Source organism: Myxine glutinosa, chromosome 4 (assembly GCF_964187855.1).
Source record: "Myxine glutinosa chromosome 4, kmMyxGlut1.1, whole genome shotgun sequence".
NCBI classification, from domain to species: domain Eukaryota; kingdom Metazoa; phylum Chordata; class Myxini; order Myxiniformes; family Myxinidae; genus Myxine; species Myxine glutinosa.
The window spans coordinates 94,265,189-94,280,367 of NC_136264.1; the positions used below are offsets into that span (position 1 = coordinate 94,265,189).

The 15,179-nt window shown below is 41.7% G+C and overlaps 1 protein-coding gene across 3 annotated transcripts in view; it reads left to right on the forward strand.

Moving 5' to 3' along the window:
• The window catches only part of STIMATE (STIM activating enhancer), a 51,205-nt gene extending 37,885 nt beyond the window's left edge, over window positions 1-13,320 (forward strand). Inside the window, exons 5-9 of one of the 3 annotated variants that reach the window (XM_068112975.2) lie at window positions 2,267-2,379; window positions 2,827-2,910; window positions 5,400-5,528; window positions 5,927-6,076; window positions 12,394-13,320. In XM_068112975.2, coding sequence (XP_067969076.1) covers window positions 2,267-2,379; window positions 2,827-2,910; window positions 5,400-5,528; window positions 5,927-6,052 — 452 coding nt within the window. In that variant the 3' untranslated portion in view covers window positions 6,053-6,076; window positions 12,394-13,320. Of the gene's footprint in view, window positions 1-2,266; window positions 2,380-2,826; window positions 2,911-5,399; window positions 5,529-5,926; window positions 6,713-12,393 lie in introns of those variants that run through there. The other 2 variants (XM_068112977.2, XM_068112976.2) reach the window with 2 other exon arrangements.
• Window positions 13,321-15,179: the final 1,859 nt, after the last annotated feature.

Below are 15,179 nucleotides of genomic sequence, written 5' to 3' on the forward strand. Positions count from 1 at the left end.
CAATTATTTTCACCCACCACACAAGAACATATGGGAGATTTCAGATACTTCTGTCACACTTTTGGATATCAAAATTTATTTTGTAGATACTGGTTTAATGACTACTGTTCATTACAAAGCTAGCAATTCATACAGCTATTTACTACATTCATCATCTCATCCCTCACATTAAAAAAAAATATTCCGTATTCCCAATCTCTAAGGCTCTGCCGTCTCTGCAATGATGAGTGTATTTCATTTCTAAGGCAAACAAAATTAGTAAGTTATTCGTGCATGGATCGTGGCTAATGCCATTAACCGTGTCCCCCCCCCCCCCCCCCTCACCCTCAATCAGCAGACGCAATCTTCTTCTTCAAAAAAATGCCTGAAAATACAAATGAAACCCGGGAATCTTTCGGTTGAAAAGATTATCCACAGAAATTTAAAGATTCTACATGATGACACGAAACAGCTTCCATGTTCTCTCAACTACCTTTTTTTTTTCTTTTTTTTTCATTTAATCGGGACAAAACTTTGCTAACTTTTCTGGTCAAAGATGCATTACCTTCCAACGTCCCATGAGGAATGTCCAAATGCATGCACAGATATTACAATATCTGATGTTTGTCAACCCCACCACATCGATGACAGAACTGAATCACACCATCAACATCGCTGATCCTTTTTACTGGCATCACTTTCAATATATTGCTTTTGTTGTTCACTTTGCGATGCATTTTATATCGGTGAAACTGGAAAAAGACTTGGAGACTGCTTTTGTAAATATCTCAACAATGTCAGAACAAACAATAATGACATGCGTAAACTGATCTATCGTCATTCAACCAGCTGGGACATTCCATCCATCACGTGTCTGTATGTGGTTTAATATTCTTCCATGGACCAAATGACCCCCAGAAACTCCAACTCTTTATTCCAACATATCCTCTTCTTCCTTCCACAAGTATGTCATTCATGACATTCACATCCCGAACAATAAGTCACTCATGATATTCACACTACTATCCAATAGGCATTGCTCACCTGCAGCACATCAGCTATGAGGTCATTGTTGATCTCACCCACCGTATGTCAATCTTCACCCCATTATAGTCCTTTTAATATATTTGTTTAATTTTAAATTTTGCTTCGACAGGGTAAAGCTCAAAACCATCAGTTCTCTCTAATATTTTATTGCAGATTAATTTAACCACTCTGGTCTCCATTCTTTAACCATTCTCTTCTGCTGCCAACACAGACCACTAGACCTTGCACCGTTCAAAGTTTGGAACGTCAATTCAAGCTTTAGATAAAAACTTTCCCTGAAAGTGAAACTATTCCCGGATCACCCTTTTGGTCAGGTCAAGGATAGCAGTATCAGCCACTGGTTGTTTAAAAAAAAAAAATTCATGGAGTTGTTACTAATTCTATTATTGAAATTTCTTTCATGACCAAAACTTCCACAGCCTTTACCCAGGCTTGCTGCAGTTTCTATTGTGGCGAGCACCGAGTTGTGGTATCTTGATGCACCTGATATCCGTCAACAAATTTGCACCGTCGTGGCATTGAAATATCACCAGGTGGGTTGACTCGGCCTGTCTTCCTTCCGAGTTCGGCAAAATGAGTATGTATTGGCCTACTCGGATAATAATCCGTTCGAGGATCCTGCGTCGGAGTGACGACCCATCCAGGAATTTACTCTTCAGCCAATGAAACTGCCTCGGCAGCTTCTATGTGCCTCGTGGTGTGAAAGAAGAAGAAGTCCACTACTTTTACATCTTCTCAGATGTATTGGGCTGCCAAAGCAGTTTTCTATTCGATTGGGCAAATTCCTTGACGGGTCGCCACTCCGATGCTGGATACTTGAATGGCACATTCTTCCCAGTAAGCTGATACTCATTTTGCCAACCTCGGAAGGAGGTCAGGCTGAGTCAACCCACCTGGTGTTAATTCGGCGGCATGACAGGGGCTTGAACCCGGGACCCTAAGATCTCAAGCCAGCCACCTTAATCATGAAGTCAACACCAGGCTTGCGTGGCGTGAAATGAATGATTATTATTGTTGTTTTTTATTTATTTATTTATTTTTGTTTTTTTACAATGCAGATCACACTTTCAGCCCTACCTTGATGAAGGATGTTTAAAGTGTAAGATGGTGATTATGAAATTGCTCAAGTTTAACGAGCCTTGTTTTATGACTTGTCTTCTAATGGTTTTAAAATTGATATGACATGGTCTATGTATTTTAATGTGCTCTCTCTTCTCCACATTGGTCATGCATGGACCAGGAGACCCCCCAAAATGCACACCATGGGCTGGGCAATGTGGCCTATACCTGCTCATTGTGGCCTGTGAGAAGTGTACCACCTTCCTTGTTATGCTCGTTCCAATCTGGTCCAAGGTGTGTCCTCCTCTGATTGGCTTTACATATTCTGAATTCTTGCTTGTTTGACGTCATTGTTGTTGACATTTTGTTTAGTTATGATCTTAGGAACACGTTTTTAAAATATCCTGTGCTTATCGTATAATTATTGACACACCCTATGCATAGTTCTGAATTCCACTCTCAGCTTCTGGAACTCGTTTGCTAACCTTTTAAAATGACACTAAAACGCTTGTATTATGCTTGACACTTTGATATAGTTTGCTTTATGTTAAATTAAAGTACTGTAAAATTAGAAAGGATCATCAATCATTTTGGCTTGTCAATGTTTTCTGTTTCTTGTTGTTGTTTGTTTCTCCCACTTTTCTGTACTTTCTTCTTGATCTTTTCTAACATAATGTCGTTATTCACCAATAATTTCTTCCCACCTTTGTTTCTCTTTTATTTTTCCTGCATCCCTGACAGGTGCACGCTCTCATCTTGAGCTTGATCCCGAACCCCCAGATTGAGCTCACTCTCGTCATGCTTATCGTCCCCTTCATTGTTAATGTGAGGCTTGTATACACAAACCTTCTTTCCTTTCACCTCCTCAAGCTATAATAATGCTGCCCGTTCTTCTCCCTTTATTCGCATTCTTGACTGTAGCTGACTCGATATACTTCTTTTATATTTACATCTTCTCAATCTTTGCTTTGCTTTCACAGCCTGATATCTGTAAGCGAATTTGCACCATTGACACTGCAGATCAAACTTTCAACCATACCTTGATGAAGGATGTTTAAGTTGTAAGATATTGATGATGAAGTTGCTCAAGTGACTCAAGATTACCGTTTTCATTGTCTCGTTTCTAAATGCTAAAGGCAGCAATATCTCCAGGAAGTTGTGCTGCTAGACATAGTGCTGTGCTCAGCTCATTATTAGAGAAGCCAGTTTGTGTAAAAGGCGATGTTACTGTCGATTTACATGGTTCTGATAGATGTACACAAGCAGACATGAAGACTTTTTGAGGAAGCAAATAGACAAAGTGTGTTTGCTTGTACTGTAGCACGAATCAAACCCGGTCACCGAGCGTGAGGAAAATTTCACTTGAAGTCAGTAACAGCGAGTCAATGTTACCACTGTCAATTTGACTTTACACACCAACAATGTGGTGCACTTATCGCTTGCCCAAATAATGTATTGCACCAAAAACAATGTCCGTAATACAAACCACTAAATTGGAAAAAGACACAAATTTAATTAAATGGATAATTGAGGCATGATTTGAATAATTTAATGACGAAACTAGAACGACACTCGATAGAGAGCATACCTTCCTCTGCTAGGCTGAACAGTATGTTTTATATCCCACTGATAGGCCGGATCTGGATCCAGACCTGAACCAAAATCTAATCGGCTTGTTCTTGTCACCTAACAAGCTCATCCCCCAAGTTTAGTCATAACTCGTCCCTGACTTTTTAAAATATCATGTTCTATATCGCTTATATATATACATTATATTATACTAGCAATGGTATAGGGTGGAGCTCCAATTGGGAAGCCCAAATGAAAAGGCAAAATATCAGAAATTGAAGGTTTTTTTATTTTAAACGATTCATATAAACATCCGTTGAATCATATCACACGCAAATCATCAAAATCTAAACAGTATCTTTAGAATGTCAATAAAAGCCACATCACTGTTCATATCAGTAAATATTATTCCATCGTGCTTCAAATCGTGAGCGATACACTATGATCGTGATGATCGTGATCGTGAATCGTGATCGATAATCGTGTTCACAATCGCGATGTCGTATGTACTCCCGATACGTGTACCAAATTCCTGATACGTGTAACTGCACCAAATCAACAGTTAAAAGGATTTTGAGCCGATAGCTGTTACGGCCTTGGCAAGATCGATGGAGACAGCGTTTATTATACTTTTAATGAAGGACACTGTCTCAAGCCCCAGTCCCCATCACGGATGGGGCTCAGCGGTTTACCCGAGCCTGACGGCGAAGGGCATGGTACACGCTGGCCCATCCAGTGTAGCGTGCGTGCGGCCCCGGACATCGAAGGGCATAAAACGTTCATTAAACATTAAACGTTCATTAAAGGATTACGAAACGAAAAACATTACGAAATTACGTTCACACCGTCACGTCAAACACTGCCGTGAACACATACATCGTCACAATGAGAACATCGTCACAATGGACGTTATGCGAACGTGAATGTTATGCAGGAGTCCAAACCTGAGAATACTGGAGACCAAAGCTGAAATTGGGAAAACTAAATAGCCTATTTTACTCCTGGAGATCCCAGGATTACCCACACAAAATATCGTTTCGATCGGTTAAGCTGTTTTTGCGGTACCTTCGAACAGACGGACAAACATTTGGTGAATTATAGTAAGATTAGCAAAGGTACCTGGCGTTGCCGGGTAACGCAAAGTAGCTTCGTGCCGGGAATATGAAGCGAGGAGGGAGGAGAGAAGGGAGAGGAGTGAGAGGGGGGAGGGAGAGAATGAAGGGGAAAAGGGTGGGGAGAGATGGACGGGAGAGGGGGACTCGAGGGGAGGGACAAAAGAATGGGGTCGGGGGGGGAGGGGAGAGTGAAGCCTCGCCACATGGCGCTCTACTGTACTTTCCAGTCACCCAGTTTTGTCCCTCTCCCCGTCTGTGCTTGTGTCGTCCGGTGTGAGGCACCTTAGATTCCTTTAGATTCCCTTTACCTCATTGCTTACCTCATTGTACAGTCATTTGTTGTTACTTCAATTCCTCATTTTCCCACACCCCAATCCCATCGTCGAATTCCCCCATCGGGTCAATCTTCCCTGGTTATTACTTGTTCAGGAATAAACCCATTTGGTTTCATAAAAGCGAAACCTGTTGGTCAAAACACTGGTATTCCCATCAGCAAGGAGACGGGTCTTATCTTTTAATCATATATAAAATATTGTGGGTGTATCTCTGGAATAGTTGTTACCCGTATGAAAGGGACATTGAGGAAACGTAGAATTATCTGGGAATGGGAGTATTATTACTTTTCCACAGGCTCTCATGTTCTGGGTAACGGACAACTTTCTGATGAAGAAGAGTCGAGTCAAGGTGAAACAAGAAGGAGTTGGAGGCAGTGATGTGCGGTACCGGCGAGCGGCCACTCACGATGATTCCGAGTCCGAGGTTCTTTTTTGAGTTTTTTTTTCCCATTTTATTTTCCTAAAATTGACAGATCACAGATAGAGGTAACGCATGACTCCCTACCCCACACTAGTTTCCACTGCTTAATTATTATGTGTATATGACCACAGTTCTGCTAATTGAAAGAACTCTGCTGCTGCTTTTTATTTTTGCATCAAAATCTGAAAGGTCGAATGGTTATTTTACAAATATTAATAAATTTTGTATTTGGTATTGCACTGCTTTTTTAGTGTACACATGTAGAATGTATTTTTTCCACCTCTCCTACCCCCAACTTCCACCCTCCCCTTTTCTCTGGCACATCTGCTAATAATGTTTATCTACTGATGATGCTGAAGACAAAGAATGTTCTATGGTAAGACATGCGCTTTTCCCATCAGGTGCTAATTTCTCCTGACGACGAGTCGGAGAAGTGTGAAAGCGATCGCGACAGAGATGGCCACCGCCTCGTTGCAAACGGCACTGCCGGCAGAAAGAAGAAAGTTCGCTTTGAAATGCCCGTATAAAGTACAATCTTCAACAAACTGCAGGCATGTGTGCATTCTACAAAGCTGTCGAGGTCTTGCCTCTCCCCTTCTTCTGGAAATGGGGACTGCACAAGCATGAAGACAAGAAAATCAGTTAACTGCTTTTTAATTTATTTCTATTTTTTATTCATTTTGCAACATTTTTATTGATTTTATTATGGGTTTTTTTCCAATGAACTGAGCTCAGTTGGATTTTTTTTTTAAATTCAATTATTTTGATTTGCTTTGATTTTTCTGGAGCTTTATGTCCATAAACATGGCAAGCCTAGTCCATTGTAAAGTGTTTTAGCATCATAAGGTTGCATTTTTTAAAATGTAGTGCAGGTAACATTAATTTTTGTTGTTTAAATAGTAACCTCAAAATGCTGGTGACCTTGTGGTGAGGATACCGGAACGGTGTACCGGAGGTTGTTTGTTCATATTGACTTTCTGCAACAGCTCGTCTCAGGAGAATTGCCACATTGCTGTTAGATTAGATTGTTAGTAAAAATCCACATGGTTCATTTGTGACCTCCATGGTGTAGGGGGTAATCTTACTGCCTATCCTGGACTGCTCTACATGATGCCAGGCCACTCTTTGTTGACATGACATGTCCTCAGAGCAACTTGGGATTGGCATTAAATTGCTACCTTTGATTATGTCTGTTGTAATAGATGTGGCAATTGAACAAGTTTAACCCCTTGGATCGTACTTGTAATATTACTGGGAAAAGTCACGATAATGCACATGTTAAGGAACTACAATCTTGGTTGAGTCTTGATCAAATAATTTGCTGCTGCTCCATCGGCTTTGATGTTCAGAATAAGCAAGTTCTGCAATGGATACACCGTACTTTCACTTTTCAGCGACATGAAAAATGCGATGCAGCCCAAAATTCCCCTGAGTAGAAAGACAAAAAAAACAACTTTTTTGTGGTTTTTGCTATTTTAGAAACCAGATATGGTGGAGGGAGGAAGAAGGCAGTTGGTGAAAAGAAGGAGGTTTGGAAGAGGTTAGAGGGAGATAACCAGAAACAAGGTTGCTGCACCTGTATGGGCAAAATAGAAAGCATTTAAGAAGTGAAGAGTGCCAAGCATTGATGAGGTGTGTACAGAGATGATAATTGCAGTGGGAGAAGTCGGAGCCAGTTGGACAAAGAGTCTGTTGAATGTACACTACATGACCAAAAGTATGCGGACACCCCTTCTAATTAGTGGATTTGGCTATGTCAGCCACACCCATTGACAAGTATATATAATCAAAAATGAATATCGGGTTAGAGGGGAAGGAGATCAGATCGGGAAATTGGTTTGAGTATCTGGGAGGACCAGTGATTGGGGATGGTAAGTTTGAGGCAGAGGTGTGGAGGGGGATTCAGGTGGGTGTGAATGTGTGGAGGAAGGTGGAGGGAGTAATGGCAGACAGAGATTTCAAGGAGATTGAAATGGAAGGTTCTGATGTGTGTAATGTTGGCTTACCTTTACGGCCTGGAATCGGTGGCCTTGACAACAACAGATGATACATGTTTGTGAGAACAACTTTGGACATGCTGCTTCTGCTGTCTCAACAATGGATGGAGGTCCTCAATGTCAAACAGGAAATTAGAGCTGTCTCCCTTGACATATCACGTGCCTTCGATACGGTCTGGCACCCCGCTCTGCTCACCAAACTCTCCTCCCATGGTAGCCATGGAAATGTCCATGCATGGCTTGCGGACTTCCTCTCTGGTCGTAGTCAATGTGTGGCCCTGAATGGGTTACTCTCATCTCCCTTTCCTGTTCAGGCTGGAGTTCCCCAAGGCAGTGTTCTGGGCCCTGTGCTTTTTCTGGTCTTCATCAATGAATTATCTGACTCTCTGGAAAATCCTCTCTATCTCTTTGCTGATGACTCCACTCTCTGCCACTCCATACCTCATCCCTCAGATCAGCAGTCTGCAGCCTCCTCACTCTCTGCAGACCTGGACAATATCACAGACTGGTCAAACAAGTGGAACATGTCTTTCAATCTTGACAAATCTCACACTCACACTATGTCTCTCCGAACAGACCGTCTGGACAATCCTCCCATCTACTTTCTCAACAATCCTCTCCAAGAAGTTCTGTCACTCAAGCTCTTGGGTCTCACTATCTGCCATGATCTTTCCTGGGGCAACTACACTTCCAAGCTTGCCTCCAAAGCCAGTCACCGACTGGGCATCCTCCGTCGTGCGAAGTCCTTCCTTGGCACACTTGAGCTCCTCACCACATACAAGGCTTTCATCCACAGCTCAATGGAATACTGCTCTCCCCTCTGGGATGGTGCTCCTGCCTCACACCTAGCTTGGCTTCACGCTGTTGAAACCAAAGCTTTCAGAATCATTGGAATCTCCCGCGATGAAGCTAACTCCGAGGGCCTTTCACTTACTCATCGCAGGTAAGTTGGTGGACTTTCTGTCTTCTACCAACTCCTCTCCGGCCTACCTCCCCCAGCTCTGTCTGTGTTCTGTTCCCCAAATATTCCTACAGGTCGCACAAGATCTGCCAGCAGCCCTCTTCTGGTGAAACTGCCAAAATCAAGATTCTCTGCTCACCTTCACTCCTTCATTCCTCCTTACTCCCACCTCTGGAACAAACTCCCTCACTCTTTTCAATTCCACTCCTCCCTCCAGGTCTTTAAAACAGCTGTTCACCACCATCTCTTATCTTTCCCCATCTAAAACCTTGATCTTTTCTACCCCCATTAATTCACCCCAGATCCACTTTTTTGAAATACCGACTTCTTTCTTGGAAGTCCTGGCAGTGTCCATATGTTTCATGCCTCAAACACTTCCCCCGCCTCCTCCCCCCAAGCCCTCTCCCTCCCACAGATCTCCCAATGTCCCTGCTCTCAAATGTTGTACTTGTGTGCTTCCCCCTCTCTCCCCATCTTGTCTCCTGCTCCCTTTATTATGTTTTATGTGTCCGTTTGTTTTTTTCTGATTAATGTTAGCTCTTACACGAGCCTCAATCTTGTGTCCAAAAAAAGAAGAAAAAAAATTAAGAACTTGGTTAGGCCGATTGCGGGCGTGAAGAGGGTGGATAGAAGGAGAATGGATTAACTGAGGGAGGAGATTGGTGTGCAGATGAGCTTGATGAGATTGGTGAAATGCCAACTGAGATGGGTTGGACACTTGGTGTGGATGGGGGACGAGAGAATGGAAAGAGTTGATAGGTTGAGCGAACAAGGTAGGAGGAAAAGAGGTAGACCACGGTTGAGATGGGAGGATTGTGTGAAGAGGGATATCAGTAAGGTGGGGTGGTTGGAGAGTGGAGAGAGTTGGCTGAGGTCAGAGGGAAGTGGAGGAGTGTCGTCAAGGCAGGGCAGAAGCTTGGTGTCATTGGACCTCTCCCCTTATAAAGGGAAGTGGAAGAGAAGAAGTAAGCAATTTTGTCGTTCTCACAAAAAAAAAAATTGTCATTAAAAAAAGGGTTTTATTGGCTTTTCCCATGCTGAGTTGATGATGTTCTGTCCACTGAGCAAATTGTTTGTGGTTACCTTTGACATCACACCCATGTTTGTCACGGATTTTCTTTTTTTGTGTGAGCAATTTCTTCACGCTTGACCCACCTCGACTTCAGAGTGAATCGTATGCTGGTGGAGTTGTCCGCTTCTCAACTGTCAAAATCGGAAGTGTATAGGTTGCTTTTTTTATGCCCTCAATGTTTTCGGGTTGTCCGTCCATCCGTGATAGGTTTTCGTTACTGCAATAACTTAAGAATGGCTGAAGGGATCTCAGTCAAACATTATACAAGTATGTATAATGATGCACAGATGAACTGATTCGATGATGGGGGCAAGAGGTCAAAGGGCAGAGTTCCCATTAGGTAAAAATTCTGTTACCGAGCTAACAAGTGAACCAGTGATGGGAGTTTGACCAAACTTGGTATAAGTATATATTATGATGCGAAGATGTACTGATTATATTTCGGCGTCAAAGGTCAGAGGTCATGTCAGGTACAAATATCATACTTGAGAACAGTTGAAGGGATTTAAATCAAACTTGGTACAAGTATGTATGGTGATGTAATAATGTGGGCTGAGGAATATCGGTTGACGTGGCAATGTCGAAGAGTGCCGTTCTAGTTTAATCTGATAATTATTTTCAACACTGATTTCAACCGCAGGAAATAACGTCGGTGCATTTGAAAATTTGCTTGGAAAATTTCCCGGGATTTAACACACTGTATGTTTATTTAATTGGCAAACGTGTTTAATTTGCCCACGCATAGTTGCCTGAGATTTGCACATATGAGCTGCCTCGCTGTATGGCTGGCCTTTTGTGTGTTGATGTTGTCTGTATTGACAGAAATTGCACACTATTTTGCTCAACGGTCAAATTGCGGTCATAAAAACCAAAATTGAGCATTTAATTTTGCGTATTTAATTTGTTTGTTTACTCCTTGTGCTTGTTTTATAATGGGATACATGATTCCTACAAGTGACAAAAAACTCCCAAATTGTTAATTCCAGCTTTTTCCACCCAATCTTTTCTCCGATTTATGTTTATTGGTACCGCTCCTGGAAAATGATTGAATTATATTTTTCTTGTACTTTTACCATTGGTTTATACACTCGGTGTACAAAAAATTAGGAACACCTTCCTAATATTGAGTTGCACCCCCATTTTCCCTCAGAACAGCCTCCATTCGTCAGGGCATGGACTCTATAAGGTTTCAAGTGTTCCACAGGGATGTTGGCCTATGTTGACTCCAATGCTTCCCACAGTTGTCAAGTTGGCTGGTAGTGGATCTGTACTCCGAATAGCTCGTTCCATCTCATCCCACAAATTCTCAATTAGATTGAGATCCTGTGACTGGACAGGCCACTGCAGTAAGCTGAATTCACTGTCATGTTTGTGGAACCATTCCTGGACAATCCTAGCCTTGTGCCCTGGGGCATTAGCCTGCTGAAGAAATCAATACTGTAGCCCGTCTTTTGCTCTGCACAATTCGTGTCAACCTCCTTTGGTCTTTTTCATGAATGAGCCATTTTTGACCACTGGCCTGCCTTTGGCTGGATGTCCATTGGGTGGTGGACCATTCTTGATACACATGGGAAACTGTTGAGCGTGAAAAACCCAGCAGCAAGGCAGTTCTTGACACACTCAAGCTGGTGCGCCTAGCACCTACTACCATACCCCATTCAAAGGCATTTAAACCTTTTGGCTTGCCCATTCACCCCCTGAATGGCACACATACACAGTCCATGTCTCAATCGTCTCAAGGCTTTAAAATCCTTCTTTAACCTGTCTCCTCTCCTTCAACTACACTGATTGAAGTGGATTTAGCAGGTGCAATCAACAAGGGATCACAGCTTTCACCTGTTGTCTATTTCATGGAAAGAGCAGGTGTTCCTAATCTTTTGTACACCGAGTATGCTTAATTACACTTATTGAAACATTTGAAAATTGGGGTGTTAGTTTGCCCTTAAATAATAATGCCTTAACTCCATCTGCAAACCTTCCCCTCCTTCCACCGACGTCATAGCTTATGGTACTTGTTCCCTACCATGGCACAGAAAATCGAGTTGTTGATTAGCTCCTCTGTTAATGGTAACGATAAAAACTTGTATACCACAAAATTGCTTTGAAATGTTTTTTATATTTATATTGACTAGTATTCATGCAACCTGCACTTTGAAGTATAAACTTTAAAATTAAATTATTTTGCATTCTGCATTCCTTAGATTTGACTCATGATATTGCCTTTTTTTTTTCTTTTTTTTTTAAAGAAAATATGCATCCCATAGATTCTCGATATATAAACAATGACATTGTGAGGTTGTTTGCAAAGCTCTAAGAATGAGAGGCATTCATGGATCAAGAAAGACGAACATTAAAAAAAAACCTAACAACTCGGTGATTCATCAATGTGTGTGCAGTTCCTCGGATGGACGTTAAACTGGGCCGGCATTAGTGTCCTTCCCCGCAGTTTCCTCAAAAAGTAGGCGAGCTATCGCCGGCACCCTGGCCAAATTACAAATTCCTCCCCTGTCTACCACTGGGAAAGAGATGGTAAACCATCCAGTATAACTCTCACCAAGGAACTGCTTCAGCAGAACTGACACTCTGTAACAGAGGATAGTACATCAGGATCAGAAAATCAATGCCCTCTCCCCCATCCCTGCCTCCAGTGTACATCAAAAATTGAATGAAAGCAACACTTCCTGATTAAATTTGAGACTGTTCTTCAACATTCACTTGTGTTCCCAAGTTTGTCTGGGTTATCTTTGAGGAAACTTATGTCTCCGCCAGCAAGTTTTGAACTAGTTCAGGCCAGAACTTCTTTGAGCTCGAACCAAACTCCTTGTTTCCCTTTTGCAGACGACCAATTTTGCTGGTTGGAATTGGCACGCGTTCTTGGTGAGTTGAGAAGCTACAAGTCCGGTCTGAAATGGTTTTAAACTCGCTGGTGGAATCAAGATGTTGGGTCATTTTGACAAACTTGTGTTATAAGTTCATTAGGTTGTGCCTCTTCTTGTATTCGGAGGATGCCCAGTTTTGGTTAAGTCCTGAGTAATATTATTATTATTACCATCATTTGCTTAAGAGCATTAACAGAAAATATTTTTGAGGTGTTGAATCGTCAACTTAATCTTGAACGTTGAACCGGATGTCACTTTTTTATGCAAAGAGTTTTTGATAGAACTGGATGGGATTTAATTATTGTCCAAACCAATGTGATATATTGGTCTTAACAGGAGACTACGTGCTTCCAAAGCATTTTTCACGTTTAGGATCACATTGGGTTGTTTGCCACTTCCCAATGTCAAACAGGGAATTTTGTATTTGACCATGATACCAACGCACATTGGCATGCTCATTTTGATTATTTTTTTTTGAAGACCTTGCAGGATCCTCAGAACAGGGTAGGGAGCCATAACTTTAGTCGGGTGTTTATTAGTGTTTAAGTCAGAGATCAATTGGGAATGGACTAATTGACTAACTAATCTGTGTTGTACACGAAAGTTTGGAATTTGTTAAATTGTCTTTCAACTGCTGTACATATTTTCATGAAACGGCTAAATTCTTACGTGCAGTGTTATATTTGGTATGTTGTACCTTTTCGTAGGCTAATACCATTACTGGTACGACAAACTGAAAAAGTGTTGTTTCCCCCCCCCCCCCCCCCCCCCCACAAGATATCACTAGGGATTAGGATCACAATATATTTTGATAATGGAACTCTCCAAACCAATGTTTTTCTACTGTGATATTTTCTTGAATTCAGCAATTTGATGTTCTTGAATGAAAAAAAAAAAACAAAATGGAAAAAAAAAACCCTTAAGTTGTAAGCCTTCGTAAAAAAGTTTGGTCAATGAAGCTAGAGTTTTTTTTTTTTAATTAAGCATTAATGAAGAAAGTTTAGTCAAATGCTCCAAGCCCAAGCCTCCTGCTTATTAACTTGCTTCCTTCCCACAACCAGACTTTCTGTTGCCAGATGTCTTAATTTCAGACACACAACTGAATGATTGGTGTGTTTTGTATTTGGCATTTATGCAAGAGAATCAAAGGATTTACTTTTGCCTCCTTTCTTCTGTTTGCACACCTGTATCGTCTTATTTTGGTGGTTTTCGTTTTCTCTTTCTTGTTAAGGCCCTCTTTTAAATTGCAAAACTCTGGACAGGTATTATTGGATAGTGTGCTTGATTTACTTATTTTAAGTCATCAGTGGTGTGATTTGTTTGGGCTGCTAGGATGTCCTAGAGGTACGCACATTCGCATCTAAGCTTTCTAGCCTGTGTTCAAATCCCGGCCTAGCTATAAACTGTCATCCTGGCTTTTCATCTCAGGGTAATTCATCATTTGTTTGTGCCATCCCCCGGATGGACGTTAAACTGGCGTCCCGTCTGCCGATGTCCTTCGCAAAGAGTAGGCAAGCAATCGCCGGAACCATGGCCAAATTACAAAGTGCTGCCCTAATTACTTAGTCGAACATGAGGCCTGGCCAGCTGGTTTGTGAAAAACTTGAGATAAAAACTTCCCCTTACCAACCCCACAAGAATGTGGGAATAATTGTGGATGTTAAAGAAAGCAGAAAAGTTGTGTGAGTGGTTAATCGCTCCCCCACAATTCTGCAAAACGATTCTTGTGTTTGTTGTAGTGTTTGAATGATCAGGTCACGACTTTTGTTTAGTTCTGCTTCTTAAGTGGATTTCTGATTGCAGTCTTTACTTTGCATTGGGCAGACAAGCAAGTGCTGGAAGTTGTGCTTTTGGCATATGAAATGAAACACACAGGCAATGCTAGAAGTTGTAGCAGTTCTTATGACTTGTTGCGAGGTTGCTCCCTTTGTATTACGTCAGGTTGCTCTTTGTGCATTCAGCGCTGCTTAAATGCTTTGTTTTGCTCCAAAGTTTCATTGCTGCATTGGGAATGTCTACAGAGTTCTCAAGCTGGAGAGTGTGGGACCATAACTTTTTATCTATTTTTTTGAGAACTTTCCAAGGAAGGTGTGGAAGTCTTTTGCAGTCTCTGCTCTATGGACTGCAACACAAGGCCCCTACGTCATTTGAATTTCCATAGCAAGCGTCATTTGGTACCACTCCTTGGGAATCCCGGTTACTTCGTCTTTTAAAATGTACTATGTATAATAAAAAGAGGATCTTGTTTACAGTCTTATTCCAACCAACCTTTTTCACGGTGGATTTTGTAACGGAGCAAAGTGTGCTGTTCAAGAGATGTTACAGCTCTTTCAGAGGCTATGTTACCTTTTACAGCAAATGTGTACAATAGTTTCACTTTAGTGTACTTGTGAAATTAATTATTTTCTTTCAAAGCAGCCTTTGCTCATTCGCTTGCTTGTGCAGTTCACTTGAAGTGTATGCTTGTTCTTGATTTCTGAAGAATCTTTCAATAAAACCACCATTAGGATATTGAGTTAGCCCTCCTTTCACTCTACTAGAAACACACGCTCCCTCCAGCAGTGGCCTGGGGTGAGGGAGGGAGGGGCCAAATATATATATTTTGGGCCAAGATGGTGACAATTTCTTCTTTTCTCCACCACTCAAGGTGGAGGTTATGTTTTTCTGTCTGTCTGTCTGTGAGCAGGATATCTCAAAATGTTATGGACAGATTCAGGACCAAATTTGGTGGAGAGTTTGGGTGTG